The sequence below is a fragment of the Ammodytes marinus genome, assembly GCF_949987685.1.
Source record: "Ammodytes marinus genome assembly, chromosome: 7".
Taxonomy (NCBI): Eukaryota; Metazoa; Chordata; class Actinopteri; order Uranoscopiformes; family Ammodytidae; genus Ammodytes; species Ammodytes marinus.
In genome coordinates this window covers 7848598-7868928 of record NC_137211.1, presented here as the reverse complement: position 1 = coordinate 7868928, position 20331 = coordinate 7848598, and the positions used below count along the sequence as shown (strand labels likewise).

Sequence of the window (20331 nt, the reverse complement as noted above, 5' to 3'; positions counted from 1 at the left end):
AAATAGAAAATAAATAAACAAAAGAAAGTGCTTATGACTTTATGTTAGATTAGGGGGTACAATTTTCATGTGTTTGTGATACTTGGAACATGTGTCAACTGGTTGCTGCTTTCAGAGAAACCTTTTAATAACAAAACCCAAACATCTCTGAAATTTCGGGATACTTTTCCATTTTTGATAGAGGGCTATAGGGCTTGGGAATACCATTGTAGGCCTATACTTTTTACCTGCTGTGTAAATTGATCCGCTGCGAGATTGCAGTGTCTCCTATTGGTCACCAGGTGGCGCCAAATGACTGGAGGTTCCCAATCAGGTAGGATGAGAGGTCAACAAGTAAGTAAACAAACAAACAAACAAACAAACCACACATTCTTTGGGAGAGCATATAACTGAGAACGCTTCAGCTTTGTGAAGCCTATGGGAAAAACAAGGGTAACAAAAATACGGACAGGTAGGCCAATAACTTTAACACTAACCTAGCCTACCTGTCCTTTTAAATTAATTTAACTTAAAAAAAAACTGTGGCCGAGTCGGAATCAATGGATATAGGTCGCGCGTCACCGAAACCGCATCGCCTTTTGCCTGATTTAATACAAAATTGACACTCATCCATGATTGAGCCGCACTCACCTGTGGTGACGTAAGCAGCGCGGCTTGAAACGCTTGAAAAGCGCCTGGGAAACAGAGGAGGAAGTGAGTGAGTGAAAAGAAGAAATATGTGACAGAGCTGAGCCAAGGACTATGACTGCTGCTTGAGTTGCTCTCCTCGACGGCAGCCAGTGGACAACAGCTGTGCAGAGAACAGCCACACACCCGAGCCGTGATTCCTTTTTAATAAGTGTTTGGAAAGTCACTTTACAGAGGTAAGACGGCTGCTGAGCCCCTCGCAGTGTCAGTGTTAGCCGAAGTGCGTGTCCCACCGCTATTATGGACCATGGGAATGTGAGGCAGACATTTTTGCTCCCACCCTAATCCGTGTCACAGGCAGCAGAGTAATAGAAATTCAAACTTCGACTTGCTTCGACTCTGCTGGAGAAAGCAAAGAGAAATGTTTATTTTGCTATTGGAGTTTTAACTGTAGGGTATAACATTTTTTATTTATTTATTTTTAATTGTCTGCTTTGAGTGTAGCCTATTTGTGAGCATGTTACTATAATGGTATGTGAGAAGAGTTAAGCCTGCATAACTTGATGTTGTGTCTGCAGTTGACTTAATACTTTTTGCACATGTCAATGCTAAGTGTTTATTTATCAGAAGGAGAACGTGTTCTTGTTGTTTCTATGGCGCTCAGATCTGTCGGAGCAGGTCTCTCTCTGTGTGCCTTTGTGTGGGCAAGTGCAGTGTAGGAGTGAGTGGTGAGTGAGTCACGGGTTAAGTCCCTTTACATGAGTTATTGAGGACTGACTGAGTGAAGAAATGGATCACGGTTAGGGCTCCCTTCTTCCATGGGGAGAGATGTTGAAGGCCACATGTGTTGTTTGAGGATCATCCGGACAAGAGACCCTCCTAATGCTCCTGCGTTTTTCCCATGTTTCCATTCAAGGTGCTTGTTCATACATGTTTCCTGCCTTTAGTTTTGTACTGTGATTTTTGACGTTGTTGGTCTATTATGTTGGCCTACACAAGACATATTGGCTGTTACTCTGTCCTGGGAGGAGATGGATCCCCCCTCTGTTGCTATTTGGATTGTGGTGAGATAATTACAGATTTTCACAAACTGATTTTGACAACAAGCAATCTCCAGAATCGCTGACTCCACCTTTTAAAGTTAAAGGGTGTTTGAGGGAGTTGTTCCTTATGTTATTTCTTCATTTTGGGCTATACACAATATTGACTTGTCTAATCGAATTTACGTCACCTGGTTATGCATTTTAAGAATGTCATTTTTCCCCCCTCACTCTAGACTCCTCCAATGTTATAGGTGCTGAGGAGCTCAAGAGACCGGGCCGCGTTGACGGCAGGAGGACGCCATGTCCCAGAGCCCGTCTGACAGGAGCATGGGTGACCATGCCCTTCTAAGTATGGAGAAACCCTTCTCCACGGTCCTCCATATATCTGAGCCGGGCGACGAGTGCAGCAGCCAGCCCCAAAGCTCCCCCACACCCCAATCTGACAAGCCCTCACACAGGGAGGATGATAGAGTAGTCAGGTTGATGGTGCCTCAGCAGGTGCTTCTAAGCACCCAGAGCCCTGTGGCACTGAAGGTCGGCAATTACCAGGTCATTCCTAAGAATCTAGCTTCATCCAGCCGGTCTAGAGTCCGCCACCACACCACGGTCGTGACGTTCCCATTGGGACTGGAGAATTCCAGCAGGGAGTCCAGCAGCTCGACCCGGAGTCGTCACTCAACGCAGGGCCCAGATGTGTCCTGGGAGGATTATGACAGTGACGGAGACGGCTTTGCTTTGAGGAGGAACCGCAGGAACAAGTCATACAGGGCGGCCGTCACCAGCCTGGACATTGAAGCCATGGCGAAGGGACAGGAGGCTACATCCACACTCAAACCTGTCAGTGAGGACAGAGCATCCAGCCCTGGTCCGGCTCACAGCCCTAGACGCAAGGTACACAGGCAAAGAGGTTTCAATTCAAAGGCCATAGTTGTTCTATATCCATTTAAAGGAGAAGTGAACAATTCTGGAGATTGCTTGTTATCAAAATCGCTTTTTGTACAAATCAGTTAATATCTCCTCACGCTCCCCTACCTGTAGTACAGTGCGTGAGCTGGGGGTGGGGGGAAATCAGTGTTTATACACAGCCTAGCCTTTTTACAAAACCTTTTACAAAGCCTAGACTGTATATTAACACTGGAATTTCAGCTTTCACACAGTACGTACCAGTTGCGAGGATATATTTACTGATTTTATTAAAGGTGATTTTGACAACAAGCATTCCCCAGAATTTCCGACTCCACCTTTTACATCAACTCATTATAATTTTAATGGAATGTTTAACTGCAGATGGCTAATGAAAAATTGCAAAGGAAAAGTTGAGAATTGTATCTACTTATCTGTTGGATATTATGAGTTTTTGAAATTGAGGGCTACCGGATACAGCCACTTTCAAGCAATTGATTAATTACATCTATGCCACCACCAAACTTGCTATAAGGAAGTGTCAGTTTTAATGGTGTGCTCTTCAGCTGAAAAAGAGAGCCCAGGCAGCTGATACAGTTTTGTTCCTCCAGAAAATAGCCTCGTAAATCACACCCAGCGTAGCCAACAGGTTGGCGGGCGGTGACCTCTGTAAAATTATCCTTTAGTCATAGGGATAATCGCGTGTTTCCATGACTGTTTCCTATCTTCCAAACCAGTACATGCATGTTTGGAGGAAGTCTTGGTAGGGGTTTTTATGTGACTATATCTAAAAATTGCTCCATTTCAGGAATTAGATAAAGAGGGCAGTCATGAAGACAGAATGTCATGAGGTATAAAGATAAAATAAAATGTTTATATTGAGGCACATGCATCCACATTGTAAAACTCAGGCTGTGCTGCTGTCTTCCCTCTAGCGAACCCTTGGGAGGAAGAGGAACCAGAACCAGAATCACCGTGGGTCCTTCAAAAATGGTAAGTTGACTGATTCGTCACTATGTCCACTTCTCCAGATTTTAGTACAGGACTACATAAAGATGGGAATTAACAATAACGTTTAGCGTCTACTTTTATTGGATTGCAAAGCAATACTCAATTGTCGGAAATGTCGAGACAACAGAAGAGTACAGACAGGGAATCATTTACTGCATGTTGAACTCCGGTGATTTCAGATTTCTCCAGTTCCAAGTGTTTTTTTTAAGGTATTTTCTAGTTACAATTTTGTGGACTTGAGCAGGTTTAATAACAAAAATCGTTCAGCTTTTTATGGAGGTGGTATCACACTGGGGCAGCTGCTCGAAAAGGTGCTTAAAATGAATTTTGGTAACCAAAATGACATTTTTGTCACTTTGGTCTGTTCTAAAAATTGCAACAGCAGTCATGTTAGAAAAATGTCTTTCCTGTTGTCGTCATCAAATTTCACCTGCTCATTTTAGCACTGAAGTCAATCCTACCACTGACTTCAGTCACCATATCATCTCAGTAATTAAACACTCAGGCAGAGACGTGCATTTAAATCTAACTCCCTTTAAGATTTATTCCAGTTGTATTCTCACCTCCCACGCTTGAACTCTCAAAGTAGCCCCTGTTATTTTGTTGACACGTTCCAACTCTGCTTTAGCCTTTCCTTTTTTTTTTACCTACAATTACCATCTTTCTATTCATCTGAAAGATGTATAGATGAATAACAACACAATCCTTCATGCATTTGGTCACTATGACAGAAATATTTCAGCTTTGAAAACGGGTATTTTCACAATTTTTTTATTTTTTTCAAAGTCATCTGAATGCCAAATCAAAAAAGCAGCGCACACTGACTGGGTTGAAACTTAAACGATGTTGGTTGATGTTGATGCCATTTCAGCGACGCCGCGCCTTTACCAGGAGATCCGTGAGCGAGGGCTGAACTCCACCAACCAGGATGAGATGCTGGATGACTTTGTGGTGGTGGAGGCTCCAGTAGAGGACCAAGGCATCATAGTGCAGAGCTACAGGCCTATACAGCTCACCTGGAGCCAGCTACCACAGGTAAACCCCCTCCATCGGTACCTGACATACAAATGTCAGGTACCAAAAAATCCAGATCAAAACCAATGAGTTCCACACCGGTGTTTGAGTTCATTATCAAATTCAGTTATAATAATAGATTTGTTGTCACACTTTGCTTCGTTCTTGTTTTTTATCTTTAGCCGAAGTTTTTATTTTGTTTAAAATATTACAGTCCTACAAGTCTTTCGCTGCTGCATATTGCATACACCCCATTACCCTGTGTGGACACATACTGAGCGTATCTAACAAATTTTTCTTTGTACGTCTTACAAAGGTGAGGGACACGGGGATCCTGGAGTCCATTTCACCTCAGGAGAGAAAGAGACAAGAGGTCAGTGTGTGTCTCTGCTGTCTGCTTACTTCAACTAACTACAGAAATCAGGGCAGCTCTTGTACAACTCATTGGCAGCACATTTTTACGCACACACAAAAATCTAATATAAAAGACTTGAATAGGAAACCCAGCTCTTACCCTCTTCCTTAAAACAAAATCGTATCTGCTTTGGGATTTAAAAAATGTGTGGTTCAATTGTCTGCTTACATCACCTTTGTTTGTGTCTGTTCGGTTTTTCTGCCTTTTAAGTTTGTGAAAAAAAACAGCCATTGCATCTGGTTAAAATTAAGTCTGTAACTGGAATACTGGAAACCATCTGCAGTGATCATTAATAGCATTTATTCAAGATGCACTCCAGCAGATTTAGTGTTGCACTTCCTTTTAAAGTGGGGAACTAACAGGAGACAGACAAAAAACTAAAATTCCTGACTTTTGGTCCCTGCTATTGAGCAACTTCCAAAAACACAGGATCCTACATGTCCCAAAATGCAACTTGCAAAAGCATCTTTCAATAGACCCCTCCGGCCGCCAACACAGACACCTTGCCAAACCCAAAGCCTCTGATAAATTAAAAAAAATGTAAACTCACTGAACAGAAGCAGAAATGGTCACAACAGGTTAATATGGGTATTACAACAAACCCAGTTACATTTAATGACAAAATCACTCTTGCAGAGCAGCTGATCTGTATAGAGTTTGGATTTCCCCCTTTCATTGTGTCTTCCCCGGCAGTAAAAATACTGATGTGTCAACACCAAAGGTCCACCCTGTGTGTGCTACAGGCACTGAACAAAGCCACACCCTGCCAGTGTGATCATACATCTCATGAGCAGGTGTTTGTCTTGCTCTTTTCTACATTTAGTGACTTCGATCCTTTAGTTATAGTGCTTAAACATTGGGCTCCAGATGTATAGCAACCAATGGCAACTTTGGTGCAACTTTTATGGATACAAATTAAAAAAATAGAACACTGCTCTACTTCTGGGCATGATGATGAAGATTTGAGAAGTGAAAAAAATCAGACAGAGCATAGCAGATGTACCAGGCAGAGTCACATTCTACTTTTATTTAATGTTATTTTGAGCTTTTAGCCAGAAGCACCAAAGTTGATCTGAGATTTTCAGGAAGTAGTGTGCTAAGCTCAGCTCATGCCCTTTGGTCCTGTCTGAGCCACTTCACCTTCGCCAGATTAACAGCGTAGGTTTATTAATTTAGACTCCATTTCAACTTTTTGATATTGTCGTACAGGTAAAAACTCATTTGACCAATCTGTTTATTTATCTCTATTTTAGATCTGTTTTATTGTCTGCTGCTGGTATGTTTTTCATTCCTTATGGATGAATGGCGAAACCCTGCACTGGAGTCTATAACATCACCAACAGCAAACATTAGATATTGCTGTCACTCAGTAGTAGTTAAATCCTACATCCACCATTTTACTCCACTTTTCCACATGAAGGGAGAAGTTTATAGAGGAGAGAAGATATGCAGATTTCTCCACCAAAAGCAGCCTAAATAGATCATAATTCATTGTGGCCAGGGCATAGGTTTAATTTAGTGTTGGGAATATTTTTGTAGCACTCTCTTGGTGCTGAAGATCGACAGTGCAACATTGTCTGTTCATCTATGACTCAAAGACACAGTTGAATACAGAAAGTGAAAGCCAATTATTTCTGAATGTTGTCGAAGGCCCTTCTGGGGAATGTAGGAAATCATCATACTACCCAGAGTGGGTTCCTCTAAAAAGTCAAATTAAAAACTTTAATAAAAAAATAGGAATCAGATCTAACGGGTTAGCCCTTTTTTCCTTTTTTTTTAAAAGGTAACTCCTGAATAGAAAGTATCCATTGCAAATGTGCATTGCTCCCTCGCACACACTTATCTGGACACTTGTGATCATTTGACAGGCCATTTTTGAGATCATCACGTCGGAGCACTCGTACCTTCACAGCTTGGGCATACTGGTGAGCCACTTCAAGAACAGTGAAGCTCTGAAGAAAACCATGACGGCCACTGAGCACCATCACCTCTTCTCCAACATCTCTGTCATCCACCAAGTCAGCAAACGGTGGGCACAGCGCTCTCACAGTCATGCTTGTTGAGTGTGAGGGGCTGATGGAAAACTAATTGTGGGGAAGGCTCACTACCTGCCTTAAAAAAAGGGATATGGTGATGTTATCAGTGTGTGAAGCTGTGTAATGGACTGTTTATCTGTGTTGTGCAGTATGAACCGGACTTTACAGACTTTAAACTTTGTGTGACACACATTGGCATGTTGTATGCCTTATGTTCTCACTGAGACTATGTTTCAAGTGGGTAACTGTATGATTTAACGTTTCAGGTTGAGTATTTGCCCCCAGCATGTTTTTAGTATCCTGTAGGATCTGTAGACAGGTCAAAACACGCTAGCCAAACAGGTTCTGCTGCTTAGTAGTTGCTCTAATGTGGTATTCCCAGGCTTTCAGATGTTAACATGCTTGACAGCAGCGTGTGTTGCTCTGTGCATCGCTGGTTACATTATTTTGAATGAGATTAAATCCAGTTCTATAAGTCCTCCTATCTTTCATCTTCTTGTTTCCAAGTAAAGCTGGACCTGTGAACATATAAAGCCAAAAGTGTCTCGCAAGTGATCTGTATGTCATATCATATCTGACTTGACAGTATCTGTTTGTGAATGTGAGTCCTGCAGTTGCTTCCTGGGTTGGGCTGTTTTTCAGGTGTCCTTTTACCCCTTTTTGTTAAACAGGCACTTAGCAAGGGTGGGACTGAAAGTCATTCATGCCCATACATAATGCTTTGGCAGGAAAGGTCACCTGGATTTTAAATTTTTGGAGGAGGATGCCTTTGTCATGCAATTACTGGTTCAAATATCTTTTCTACCAGTAAAAAAAAACATCACTTACGCCACCATATAAATAGGCTCTAATACAATATGCAAATTTGACCAACAAGGTTTTGACAAAATCAGTTATGATCCCGAGGTGGTTGTTACATAAGGTTTCTACTTCATATTAAATTTACATTCACTAAACTCCCCCTGTCTCCATTTTCAGGTTTTTTGAGGACCTTGAACGGCGTCACTCTGAAAACCCTTTGATCACCGACATAAGCGGTATCGTTCAGTACCACGCCACGCACCACTTTGAGCCCTACATCGTCTATTGCTCCAACGAGACCTTCCAGCAGAGGACGCTTCAGACGCTGCTGTGAGTGGCGAAACGCGCTTCGAGGAGCTGTTCGACGCTGCACGATCGACTAAACTTCCTAATTTCTTTCTGTTTATCAGGACCAACAACAATGCGTTCAAGGAGACCCTGAAGCAGATCGAGGCGAGCAGTGAATGCGGAGCCCTGCCCATGATCTCTTTCCTCATCCTTCCCATGCAGCGTGTCACCAGGCTGCCTCTGCTGCTGGATGTCAGTTTAACCTCTGTTTAAAACTATCATGTCTGATGTCAGATGTCATGTCAGATTTGGCTTCATGGTGTGCAAACAGTTTCATATATTTTGTTCTCTCCTCGCAGACAATCTCCCAGAAAACTCCGAAAAAGAATGCAGAATACTTTGCTGCCGTTTGGGCGCTGTACGCCATCAGCAAGGTACAGCTGAGCCGATTGCCTGACAAGCACTCTCTAGCCGTACCATCATTTGAGAGTGAACTATGAAGTTGATGTTTTTTTAAAGTCATTATTACCAATATGTGACTGTTGTGATAATTATTTCAACAGTTGGTCACCAAGTGCAATGACGGGGCTAGGCGGATGGAGAGGACCGAGCAGATGTACACCATCCAGAAACAGATGGATTTTGGTAAAATAAAGGTAAGAGCCGACCACATGGATCTGATTGAGCACCTTCAAGGAAGGATACAGTGAATATAAAGCTAAAAAGGTTTCACCTATCAGGTTAAATGTTGGTTATTGATGTAAATGTAAACATTTAAGCAAGGAACATGATGTCACTTTGAGGTGAAAACAAGCAAAGGAGCCTCTTGTACTAAGGACAAAGATCCTGTATGAACAAAAACATCTCCATCTCTTTGTGTCCTCGCAGCCGTTTCCTCTGGTGTCGGCGTCGCGGTGGCTGAAGAAGAGCGGTGAGCTGGCGGTCAGCAGCGAGGAGCTCAGCATCTGGAAAGCTTTCAGCAACAAGAGCTACTACCTGTTCCTCTTCAACGATGTGCTGATAGTCACCAAGAAGAAGAGGTTAGCAGGATGGAAATACACACTTCATTTTGAGGAGAAATGTTTTTTACAATACTTTAAGTTACGGTGTGTAATATCGGATGTATTTAGCAACATCTAGTGGTGAGATTCTAGATTGCTATGCTTCTTGCTAACCCTTCCTTTTTTGGAGAATTTACAGAAGCTACAGTGGCCTTCAAGGACAAGAGGCTATACTATAGATGGCATCGTTCACTACTGCCTCAAATCTTTTCAATATATCTCATTATTCTCCGTCTTCCAACAGGTGTATTTCTGGCAGACACCCGCTAAATATTTAAAGAAAACGCTTTAGACTGTTAAGTTAGACCTTAAAGGTAGAAACATGACGGTATAACACTCACTCTAAGGTTATAAATAAAATTTCAAGCCATTATACACAAATTATAAAAAACCTATGAATATTATATTAATATCAAATTCAACCAAGTCGGTATCCCAACACAATCCCAGTAGTTGAGATGTAACCTTATATTTTTACTTATAGATGTAATGGAGCTTCTCTCACCTATCAGACACTCTATGTCTAAAGATTATAAAATAGTCCAGTTATAGCATCTGACAAAATTGGGATGGTTATCTCGAGAACCACAGCCAGTTCATCAAGCATTTTGTGAACTTAGTGGGCCTTGTCCTGTTGACTCCTGTGTGGACAGTGATCAGGTCCAGCTGCTTGCTTGCAGGCAGGGAACATGAGAAACAGAGAAAAGGGGACATAGGAAGGACAGAACATGTTGTGGTGCGTGCATACTTGAAATTCTTCAATCTCGCATTCAGCGTGTCAGCTCGACAGACTACAGCTTTTCTGTTTTGAGTTAGGGAGAAGCCAAACAATGTCCGCTCAGAGGAAGGAGTCGCCCAAAACACTGGGGTCGTTTTCAGAGTAGCTAAATCCACATTGTCACAAATTCTACAGGTTATAATCTCTCGGGAAATGCTATCAGCAGATGGTTTAATATGGTATTCTGATGTGAATGTGTGTTTGTCCAGTGAGGAAAGCTTTGTGGTGATGGACTACGCCACTTTGGAGAACGTGGAAGTGGAGGTTGGGGAGGTTGGAGAAGGAAAAACGTCGCCGCCTGCCAAACACAGCTCCAACAACTGTCTCTCCCTCAGACTGCTTATGAGCAAAAACAGTGAGGGGAAAGCAGAGCAGATGACTCTGGTGGCTGAGTCCAGGTACTGCTGCTGCTAGTACACAATAAGTAGTAATTATGCTGTACAATCACAACATTTCAAGGTGGAGTCAGTGATTGTGGTATGTTGCAGGACCCCGTTGTTTACATACCCTTTGTTTACCAACCAGTTTACAGAGCATAGGCTGTGTATACTGTGTATTTTTTTTTTTCCAGCGCTCATTCAGTACATTCAGGTATCGGATCATGAGGAGATGATATCTGAATTTAACATACATTTATTTTGATAATAAGCATTCTCCAGAATCACTGACTCAAAATTGAACTATAATGCATTTCATCTAGAGGAACCTTGCTGTAAATCTGACTTTTTTTCTTTATTACTGCTTTATACATGGCTGTCTGGCTCCCTCTACTGACAGATGTCTTAATGCCAAGCTTAAATGCTCCCATGTCTTTAGTTCACTCCTAATAATCAGGGGCTGGTTTCCCGATAACGTCCTCTCTTAGCGAGCTACGAAGACTCCTACGTTATGACTTACCAAAGTTGTTTACCTCTGTAGTCGTGGTTCCCGAACGGTCTCTTAGGAGAAGCACTCCTTACGTCGTTCGTACACTGCTGAAATCGATTGCTCAGAGTTCGATTTTCCATTTCCTGCTCATTTCATGCGCAGCTGCATGACAACACTAGGCTATATTATAAAACGTATTGCAGTCTTTGCGAATAAAAGATTGCTAGAAATCCTTCAAGGCAGAAACATGTATTTAACACTAGAAGCGCCAGCGTTCTCTTTATATGCTGCGTAATCAAATCTACCCGTGCATTTCTAGTGTAATATAGGCTAAAGTCATAAATTAGTTTGTTTAACCATCATCTGTGTTTTGGACCTCTTGTTTTATAAGCTAAGTATCTTTAAGAACACTAATCACGTTTCGTGGTGGGTCAGTAAGGAAACTGAAAGTAGATATAATATCGCCAATAGCCTATATCAATAAAAACAGACGGCCAAAACAGCGTCCAAATGAGCTAAAATCCTAAATACAATAAACATTAACATGGCACACTTATTTTAAGGTAAGCTTTAATTGATTATTAATAATTTTTTTCACACGTTTACATGTTTTGAGCCGGAGGATCCGACAAACTCTGCCCGGCTGCTGTCAGCTGAGCCAGACGAGCCTTGTGGAACACAGTTCGGAGGTTCTCAATAGTATCCAGCTGCAGCCCCAGAGACAACATACTACCATAGCCTATACTGATTTTAAAAAATATATAGAAAATATAGAAACAGCGGAGGAGATTAAGATTGTTTCCAGCAATTATGTTCTTCATGAATGTGTGGCAGTTCCATGCGCAACAGGGATGTCACTTGTGTCCGTTTTACGCATGGTGCATGGTGCTTTAACGGAAGGATATGTGGGGGTCTGTATCTCTGGCGATGCCACAGCGATCGCAGGGACTTTCACTTGTGTCATTAAACTTATACATCTGACTGTATTTCATATCAAAGGGACACAGCAATGACTGTATTAAATATCAAACTGATAAAAACGATCCGACTGCAGGCTATAGTAGTGTATCACGTATAAAGTATTTTCATATTGACGGACATCGCATCCATTCAGTTAATGCAAGTCAGTTAGATGACTAAAAAGTACTTGTTCATATAGTTTGAACACTTTGTGAATGGTATTCTGCTAAAATATCAAATAGCCTACTTTAAATATACGTGATATAGGCTACAATACAGTTGGATCGTTTTTAACAGTTTGTTATTAAATACAGTCATCGCTGTGTCCGTTTGATATGAAATACAGTCAGATGTATTAGTTAAATGACACAAGCGAGAGCTGAAACACCTACGGTAGATCTAAGAAGGCTCCGAGGGCGCTCCAGACCAACCTTACCAACGTATGACGTACGAAAGAGATTCGTAGCAAAGAACGTTTCGGGAAACAGGCGAAATGTTAAGTAGGAACTCTACGTAGGGGTTACGAATGACGTAGCGTTAAGAAGGCTCTAAGAAGGCTTCGGGAAACCGGCCCCAGACTTGTTGTGCTATCACATGGACAATAGATTAAAATGGGTTTGGGGTGGTTTTTAGCAGTGCTTTTAACATTATTGTGTTTGTGTATCTCTGTTCCTGAAGGGTGGACCGGGCGCGCTGGATAGTTGCTCTTACAGAACACAAGCAGGCAGACGTCCCCACTCCCACGGCTGGTAAGTCAGCATGCTTTGTTTACCAAGGGAGTCATCTTGTGCACTTAACATTAACGCTGATTCCGACTAGAACTTTCAGAGCCACGGAATGTTAAATTTAAACGTGGCAACAATTGACAAATCTGTTCTCTAACCCTTTTGTGTGTGTGATTATGAACAAATAATGGATAGGCAGTGTGTGCCGCAAGTGTGGCAGCGACTTGATTAGAATGCGGATCTTATTCACAGGAACATCAGAGCTGCATAGGTTCTTTCTGTTTTTCAGACCATTAACTTTTCTGTGTGAACCATGTCTTTGAGTTCACAATGTTTGCAGGGACTTAAACACGTCAAAAAAAAAAACATTATTCGTTATTACTCAAAATGGGGGAGGGAGGTGTGGTGCAAAAATCTCTCCCTGAGTTCATGTAACAGATGTAGTGCTATGTGATCCAACACTATTTGCTAAACAAGTCTTGGACAAGCACAGTAAAGATTTCAAAACAAGACAGATGGTGGTGGTGCAATCAGTCAGATTCCTGTTGTTTTAAAGTCCAAATAAGATCAAAACACTGACAGTATTTTTTAACAAAATGTATTTCAATTAAAAGAGTGACCTTGGTTGTACAAATGCACACCTGTGTGTAGTAATGGCTTTTGTTTTGAGAGGGTTTGATATTTGATATCTTTCTCAAAGGGTGTGTAATTCCAGGGAAAAGTAAACATGCCAGGTTATGTAACTTGATATTCAATAAATGTTCGGCTGTGTGGCCCAGGACGTGTTTTTTAAAGTACAGACAAGGGGTTTTTAACTCTTCACAGCACAGCCTGCCAATAAGATAAACCGCATACTAATAAGTACAGGAATATTAGGTACACTGTAACAAATGTAAAAGGTTTGGTTTTATGAACCACTTTCCATTATGGGAATTTCTTACAGGTCTCCCCCAGTATGAGGCGTCCAAATCCTACATACCAAAGGAGTCGGATGAGTTGGGGCTGCGACAGGCTGAGCTTGTCATTGTCCTACAGAAAGAGGAAGGTGAGGCCCTCCTGTTTACTTGTCATATTACTACTACCTGTAAAACAACTTTAAATCAAGGCCATCATGCTCTGTGTGGCATCTTCTGCAATTCACATTATGGCATGTAATGGTGCTTTAGAGCTGTAATTCAAAGTGTCTGCTCTTCCTAGCCTTTTGCTACGGCGAGAGAATGCGAGATGGAGAGAGGGGTTGGTTTCCCACCAGCTGTGCCACAGAGATCACCAACCTCACTGCCATGGAGGACAACTTGCAACGCATGAAGCGCCTGCGCAAAGAGACTGATGTTTGAGTGTATATACTTTCAGGGCGGACGAAATAGCTGAAAACGCCTTCCGGTAGAGTGGTGAGACTGCATTGCCACTCAATCAATGTACCTAACATACCAGGTTTATTACTTTTAACAGTGATGTTCATATTTGGTGGAGAATAAGAGTTTAGAAGGATATGAAAATAGCCAATAATGCCGTCTTGGTTTAGATCCAGCCAGTTTCATGTTGCTCTCCATTTTCCAAAACAATTACTTTTAAACATGGCCGTCGGGTTGAACAGTTAAATCCCAACCCAAAAACATTGTATTTGCCAGAGCGCTCTGATATTATGGTTATTTAGTCAACTGTCATTTGTTGCCAATAAATAAGACAGATGCAGAAGTGAAATTTAAAAGCTGTAAATGTACATTTTACTTATAATGCAGCCCAAGATGAAGTTTATAATCTAGGAGCAACACATCTTTATTTTACCGTGTACATACCCTATAGAAAATGTTGCATGCATAAAGACTATTGTAGTGCTTTATCTACACTTTGCTTTTGAGTATTTAACTGACCTCAAGATGAGGAACTTGATTTAGTGCTGAATGTTGGTGAAATTCCTTGTATCAGATTGTTTGCATCAATTAAAAGATGCTGTGTAGGTTTTTTCCATCTTCCTGCTGTAAAAGAAAATGTGACCACAGAAACAAAGTTCTGATAAAACCTTTTTTTAAATGCCGCGACATGATATTGAATTTAGCTCATTTGAAAAGAAACACTCCAACTGTATGCTATGATGTAAATTCTACATTTCCATTGTTTGTGTATGTGTAGAGCCTGTATACTTGAAATAAAAATAAGACACAGTTTTCCTGGTTTCTGGACTTTTATTGAGCTTGCATTTTGTTAAAATGTTTGAATACATAAAAAGTTATTTAAAAATGTCAAACTGACCAGATATCAAATTCAATTTTTTCTTTAAAAACCATTTGGTGTAAAAACTTAGGATAGATTTAGAAAAACATTTGCTGTTTCCCCAAAACGTTTCGTAGCTGTCACATAAAAATAATGGGAAAAAAACAAGTCTGCATAGATTCTGCAGGCAATCAGGTGGTAATCTGGTCAAATGCATGGTGCAAGCTTGTGACGATCGTCAAGTCAAATCTTTATTGCTCAGATCTTGTTTGATGTTTCTTCTTATTGTTGACAAAAAAAACTGTAAAACAAAAGAACATTTGAAAATTAGTACATTGGTTCTTCTGTATGCTGCCTTTTCAGTTATTTGGTTCAGATAATGTGACGTGCTGCACCATGACTTGCTCGAAGGGTGGTGCCATCACCAGAAGAAACTAAAGCCCAAAGCATAAAGCTCAGATGGAAAGAGACGATAGAGAGAGGGCCCTATGGTGCCAGTTTATTTAATTAAATCCAATGCATTACCTCATGCTTAAGATAATCAACTATAAAGCATATGCTAGGCAACAGTTCTTTAAAAAAAGCTATAAAACTTTTATGATGCAAGTTTCCTAGTATGTACTGTCATTATCCTTTATGGCCGGCTCTGTCTGAATCCAGATATTGGTGCAGCTTAAGTTAATGGAATGGAATTGAATCAGTCAGACTCACCCGGACGATGGTAAAAGATGGTAGGTGCCGGCGGCGGGCATGTTGTTTCCTACTCAGCCCCACCCTGCTGGGCCTCGGGAGCGGACGTTTTCTCTGCAGATGGTTCGCCTCCTGTTTTGGGCTCCTTGGCTCCTCCTTCTTTGCCGGGTGGTTTATCTCCAGCCTGTGGGCGTCTGCGGCGGTAGTTGAAGTTACGGCGGTAGCGCCTCTGGCGGGGCTGCTGGTCCTGACCGCCTTCGCCACCTTCGCCACCTTGGCCACCTTGGCCGCCACGATTCTCCTTGTCCTCCTCGCCTTCCCGCACTGGTCTGGGACGGGGTGGACCCCTGCTGTCAACAAGCAGAAGGCATGGGACTGTAAGCAACCACAATAACTAAGGAATGACCATCTATTAGAAACAGTCACTGACATGAGATGCAGTTTTAAAATCACAGAACAAATAGGTGCAAAAAATAAAAGAATAATAAATTAAAACAATTTGGATGCACAGCTGCAAATTGAGATTAGGCTGCAATAAAGGGAGATGTTCCCTTACCAAAAAGGGTGGCATTCAATTTTAAAGAGGCCAGTTTTAGTAATTGGGTCTCTAGGCTTTAATTCAGACAGCCCGTTTTTTTTTTTTACACTCCCTTTGTTGCAGCCCTGGGTCAATGAAGCCAACATTCAAACCTGGGTCTGAACCTTGGTCGGAAGCCTCTGTAGTAGTTCTGCCTCACTGGTTTGTTGCCCTGGTCTGGACCTCCCTGGCTCTCGTCACCCTCACCTGCCTGAAATGAAACAGATCAAACTGACACACAATCTTTTCCAGTGCAGACAAAGGCAAACAACTTGTATTGTGTAGTGTATGGTCCACAGGTTTGATGAAACTTGCCATTTATTATTGCGACTGATCAAATTGCAACATCAGGTAGCTCCGACATAGCTCAGAATAGGGACCTATTTGAGTTAATGTGTAAAATGATGGCATGACCCCCGATACACCAATGTTTGATTATTCACAACCACGTGAGTGTTAGAAAGGAGAGGGTTTATTGTATAAAATAGCCCTGTTACTGCGTACCTCAGTCAACTCTCCACGTGGTGCGTTGGTGTACGGGTGCCAGCGCCCGTACCGTCTACTTACAAAGTATGGTGGGTAACGCCGTCTGCCGGGGTAGGGGGGCCTGCGCTGCGGTTGCTGGGAGTCTCCTTCGGGGGCGCTCTCTCCCCCATCTCGGCTGCCTTTTTCGCGAGGTCCGTTGCTTGGCTCTCCCTCTCCGTCACTCTGGTAGTTGTCTGGATATTCTCCATTACGGGGAGGGCCCCTTCTCCGTGGGTAGCGCCTGTAGCGGTTCCTGTCAGCTGCGTACTTACTCCCCTGGACTGCGACGCCTCCTGGGCCGGTGACATTTGACGCCTCTGCTCCCTGTGAACAGTGGCATTTAGAAAAATATTAAAGTAACCAAGTTAATTATCTAAAGAGTGACCATTGATAGGGTGAATTTTTGAAAGTTGAATTCTGAACCTAGTCACAAAATACACTAAAGCATGGCATACCTTCTCTCCCTCAACTACATCAAACTCCACAGTTTCTCCATCTCCGACACTGCGAAGGTATTTCCTCGGGTTGTTCTTTTTGATGGCGGTCTAAAACCCATGAAAAGATCAGATGTGAGATTTTGAACCCACCATCATAACAGGATAAATAAGAAAACCAAATTACATCCAATTTACCTGGTGTACAAAAACGTCCTCCTTTGTATCATTCCTAGAAAGAAAAAAAGGGAGGAAATCCATCAGTAACATCTATTTAGCAGTGTCTTGCTGAGCTGAAGATTGCAACAATGTATCTGTGGACAAATTGCAACTCAACCAGCAAGTGTACAGATTTCAGCAAGGACACCAGAAGACAAATTGACTGGTCAGTTTCGTAAGCAAATCAAAGCCATAATAGGATTGGGAATGTTGTTCCCTCACACACAGATGATATCAGGGTCTTATGGTAGCAAGGATGGGGTCCACACTTACCTATTGATGAAACCATATCCATTCCTGACGTTGAACCACTTTACTGTACCCAAGACTTTTGTTGCTGCAAGGAGACAATAAAATAAAATTATTAACCAATTTCAAGCATTTGTCATTTCCCTTTCCATGAAAGACTGTTCAGAATAAATTGGAACAAGTTACTACATATTTCTCAAGACGCCTACTGATTGGATCGCTGAAGGAATCAAATAACAAGTGATTGCGAAAAACCAACTGGGGCCACTGATAATGTGGAAGTTATATTTAACTCCCGACTGTCACCCTTTTAATAGACCCGATTCTTAGGGGTGCCCTCCACCAGCTGCACTTCTTGTGAGGCATGAACCAAGAACATTGTGGGTCAGTGATGATGACTACACAATATCTTGTGCATATCTTGACAATCCTGATTGTGTACATTATCAGTAGCTCGGTCACATGGAGCCGCTGTAGTGCGACACATGGACATAGATACCGTGGTATGCGGTGGACGCTGACAAGATTTCAAAGTTCAATTTCCACAGACCTACTGCCCCATTTTAAGCCGCGCTCAACACTACTTGGAGTGTCCACACGTGGTACAGGCACACCCGGATACGTTAGCGAGCATCGTGCCCAGCTGCCTGCTTGCTAGCTACCATTAGTTAGTAGCTACAGAGCTAACTGTGTCTCAACCATGTGGTTGGATTAAAGCCAGTAAAAAGAAAATACCGTAACACATCAGATGACATATTGTGCAACAACGCTGTATTGGATAATTGTAAATATATAGTTTGGTGTGATGGTTTCAACGACGAAACTGCCAAATGGCGAAACAAATAAGGGGAATTATACGGCGGACATTTTGAGTGGTCCATCTAGCCATGTAAATAGCACACGTTTGCTAGCTAGGCTAGCGCAGCTTGGTTAGCCATAAGCTTCCACCCCAGTTAAGTGGCAAGGCCTTAATGGTCGCCCTAAAATGTGAGCAAAACTCGTCAACGGTTGACATAAGTTACAATGTGTTTTAAGAAACAGTCTGTGATACCGTCGTTTCGCCAATTACGTTGTGAACACGTTTGTGGGTGCGTTTCGACTATTTATGAAGAATACAACTTCTGACGCGTTGCCTCATCTTCCGTGTGAACAAAGGGACGACCACCGGTAGCTAACGTTAGCTTGATGTTGACGGCCGTAGCGATCGGTAGCCGGCTAAGTGTACCCTAATGTAGCCTGTATCATAATTCCGTGTTCCACCACGACATGGGATTAATTGTCAACAAAATCACAGCAGCCTAACGTATGATGTCAACTCCCCAATTACTTGAAATTGGATGAAGACTGGAAGTAATGTTATTGGCACAGACAGTTCCTGAAACAAATTCAACGGTCGCGCATGAGACGAGCAGCCGGCAACATTGCACTCTATGGCGGTTAGTGGACGTTAATAGGCCGGTGAACAGGCGAGATTAACCAGCTAAAATGGATAGCCTTTACCAATTTATATTGTTATCTGAAATGAGTGTTACTCGGAGGGAATGTTAATTATTTCCCACGGGTATTAAACAAATTACCATGCATTGGTAAAATGGGTAAATCTAGCAGTGATAACAAGACCCATCTTCTAACTGACATTTTGTAAGTGTATCGATAACTAACGTCAGGGCCAACGTTTCGTTATTTGACAGCAAATACAACTGTTTATCTCATGAAATTCATAAATACATTTAGATCCGACATAAATCTAGCACTACTTTTAAGAGATGCCGCATGCACTATACAGAAATCGGCAGAGATGTGACAAAATTAAACATTAGCTTGTTATTTGTACATTGTATATGCTGTGCCCTGTAGTAGTTAACGGCAACATACGATTATGAATGTAGTAACTCAACGGTTAACTGTGCCACTGATCGGCTCGTAACGTTAGCATCCACCGCTTTGCGCATTGCCTCCTATGCCCCTGACCGCGTTACAAACGTTAGCAAACTCAGCTAACAGGCTAATTTACAGCAGTCTTACCGATGACCTTCTTATCCGCGGCAGAAGCTTCGGCTGCCGGGCTGGATGGTCTCTCCTCATCGGCATCAGGCTGCGGAGCTTGTTGTGTCTCGGCCTCGCTGCTCATGGTTACTTCTGGTTGGTAATGGCTTCTGCCGGCGACGGCTCTCTGCTATGTTTCCCGGTGCTAGATGGTAACCTGGGCCGGCGGTGGTGGGGGCTACTGCCTAGGAGCTCTCTGCTTTCTTCTTTCCGCTCCCGTTGCCGATCGAACTGGGCAGAATGAGAAGCTGTGCCGGGGAATGTTCCTGGTCAGGGCACCGCCCAACTGCTATTCTAATTGGTTGGAATCTGTAACATATTGCGGAACGCCTTCCTATTGGCTAAGGCACTTGTCAATCTCATTTGGAGTCAAGTTAGCTAAATAAATGATTGGCTGAAGGCGGATGTACCTGTCCATGCGCACCGTCCGATAGTGATGTCAAAGCCGGTCAGAATCAGACAGATAACCGTGACACTTTTGGAATAGTGTCTACTTGTCTGTGACATGATGGTATTTTCAGTTTAACTAGGCTAAATGTAAAAATACTCTCAACACATGTTTATGACACTACTAAAATGGCGTCATACAATTGCCTCATAACGCACAGCATGATTTCGAGGTTATCCTTTGACTTTTTAACGTTTTGGCAAAGTTCTTGGTCTTCAGTTCAGTTGACTTATTCAGCTGACCAGGTTACTGTCACTACCGGAACCAATAACAATTGGCTATTAAGAATGAAAATAAAGCTTGAACAATAAGTCATGTCCCTCACTCCTTGAAAAACAACTGTCGATTATAAATTGGGTGCTGGACCGCACCCTCTGGAAATGCTGTTGGCCTATACACA

The 20331-nt window shown here is 42.3% G+C and overlaps 2 protein-coding genes across 6 annotated transcripts; one reads left to right on the top strand and one right to left on the bottom strand.

Moving 5' to 3' along the window:
• The first annotated feature begins 678 nt into the window (after positions 1 to 678).
• arhgef16 (Rho guanine nucleotide exchange factor (GEF) 16) lies at positions 679 to 14691 on the top strand. Of its 3 annotated transcripts, none has more exons than XM_080030984.1 (15): positions 679 to 863; positions 1922 to 2561; positions 3509 to 3566; positions 4456 to 4619; positions 4915 to 4971; positions 6882 to 7042; positions 8028 to 8180; positions 8261 to 8390; positions 8498 to 8572; positions 8702 to 8794; positions 9027 to 9178; positions 10187 to 10375; positions 12483 to 12553; positions 13473 to 13574; positions 13727 to 14691. In XM_080030984.1, exons 2-15 carry the CDS (start codon positions 1971 to 1973, stop codon positions 13864 to 13866), a joined length of 2136 nt encoding a protein of 711 aa, XP_079887110.1. In that variant the 5' UTR covers positions 679 to 863; positions 1922 to 1970; the 3' UTR covers positions 13867 to 14691. The 3 variants fall into 3 exon arrangements, with proteins under 3 accessions (XP_079887110.1, XP_079887108.1, XP_079887109.1); XM_080030982.1 differs by having other exon boundaries at positions 1904 to 2561; XM_080030983.1 differs by lacking the exon at positions 679 to 863 and adding an exon at positions 1415 to 1543 and having other exon boundaries at positions 1904 to 2561.
• Positions 14692 to 14695: 4 nt separating this feature from the next.
• On the bottom strand, positions 14696 to 19714 carry ybx1 (Y box binding protein 1). Of its 3 annotated transcripts, none has more exons than XM_080030985.1 (8): positions 19463 to 19714; positions 17462 to 17525; positions 17168 to 17201; positions 16991 to 17080; positions 16578 to 16859; positions 16124 to 16221; positions 15455 to 15783; positions 14696 to 15044 (listed from the first exon to the last, which is right to left on the bottom strand). In XM_080030985.1, the coding sequence occupies exons 1-7, from the start codon at positions 19566 to 19568 to the stop codon at positions 15504 to 15506; spliced, it is 954 nt and encodes a 317-aa protein (XP_079887111.1). In that variant the 5' UTR covers positions 19569 to 19714; the 3' UTR covers positions 14696 to 15044; positions 15455 to 15503. The 3 variants fall into 3 exon arrangements, with proteins under 3 accessions (XP_079887111.1, XP_079887112.1, XP_079887113.1); XM_080030986.1 differs by having other exon boundaries at positions 16136 to 16221; XM_080030987.1 differs by having other exon boundaries at positions 15455 to 15780; positions 16136 to 16221.
• Positions 19715 to 20331: the final 617 nt, after the last annotated feature.

Excerpts from the sequence above, each read along its gene's own strand:
- ybx1 (XM_080030985.1), bottom strand. The coding sequence starts at position 19,568 with ATGAGCAGCGAGGCCGAGACACAACAAGCTCCGCAGCCTGATGCCGAT. Across the intron at positions 17,202-17,461 it reads GGATATGGTTTCATCAATAG|GAATGATACAAAGGAGGACG; the intron begins GTAAGTGTGGAC and ends TTTTCTTTCTAG. Across the intron at positions 15,784-16,123 it reads CGACCAAGGTTCAGACCCAG|CAGGGGTCCACCCCGTCCCA; the intron begins GTTTGAATGTTG and ends GCTTGTTGACAG.
- arhgef16 (XM_080030984.1), top strand. The coding sequence starts at position 1,971 with ATGTCCCAGAGCCCGTCTGACAGGAGCATGGGTGACCATGCCCTTCTA. Across the intron at positions 2,562-3,508 it reads CTCACAGCCCTAGACGCAAG|CGAACCCTTGGGAGGAAGAG; the intron begins GTACACAGGCAA and ends TCTTCCCTCTAG. Across the intron at positions 4,972-6,881 it reads AGGAGAGAAAGAGACAAGAG|GCCATTTTTGAGATCATCAC; the intron begins GTCAGTGTGTGT and ends ATCATTTGACAG.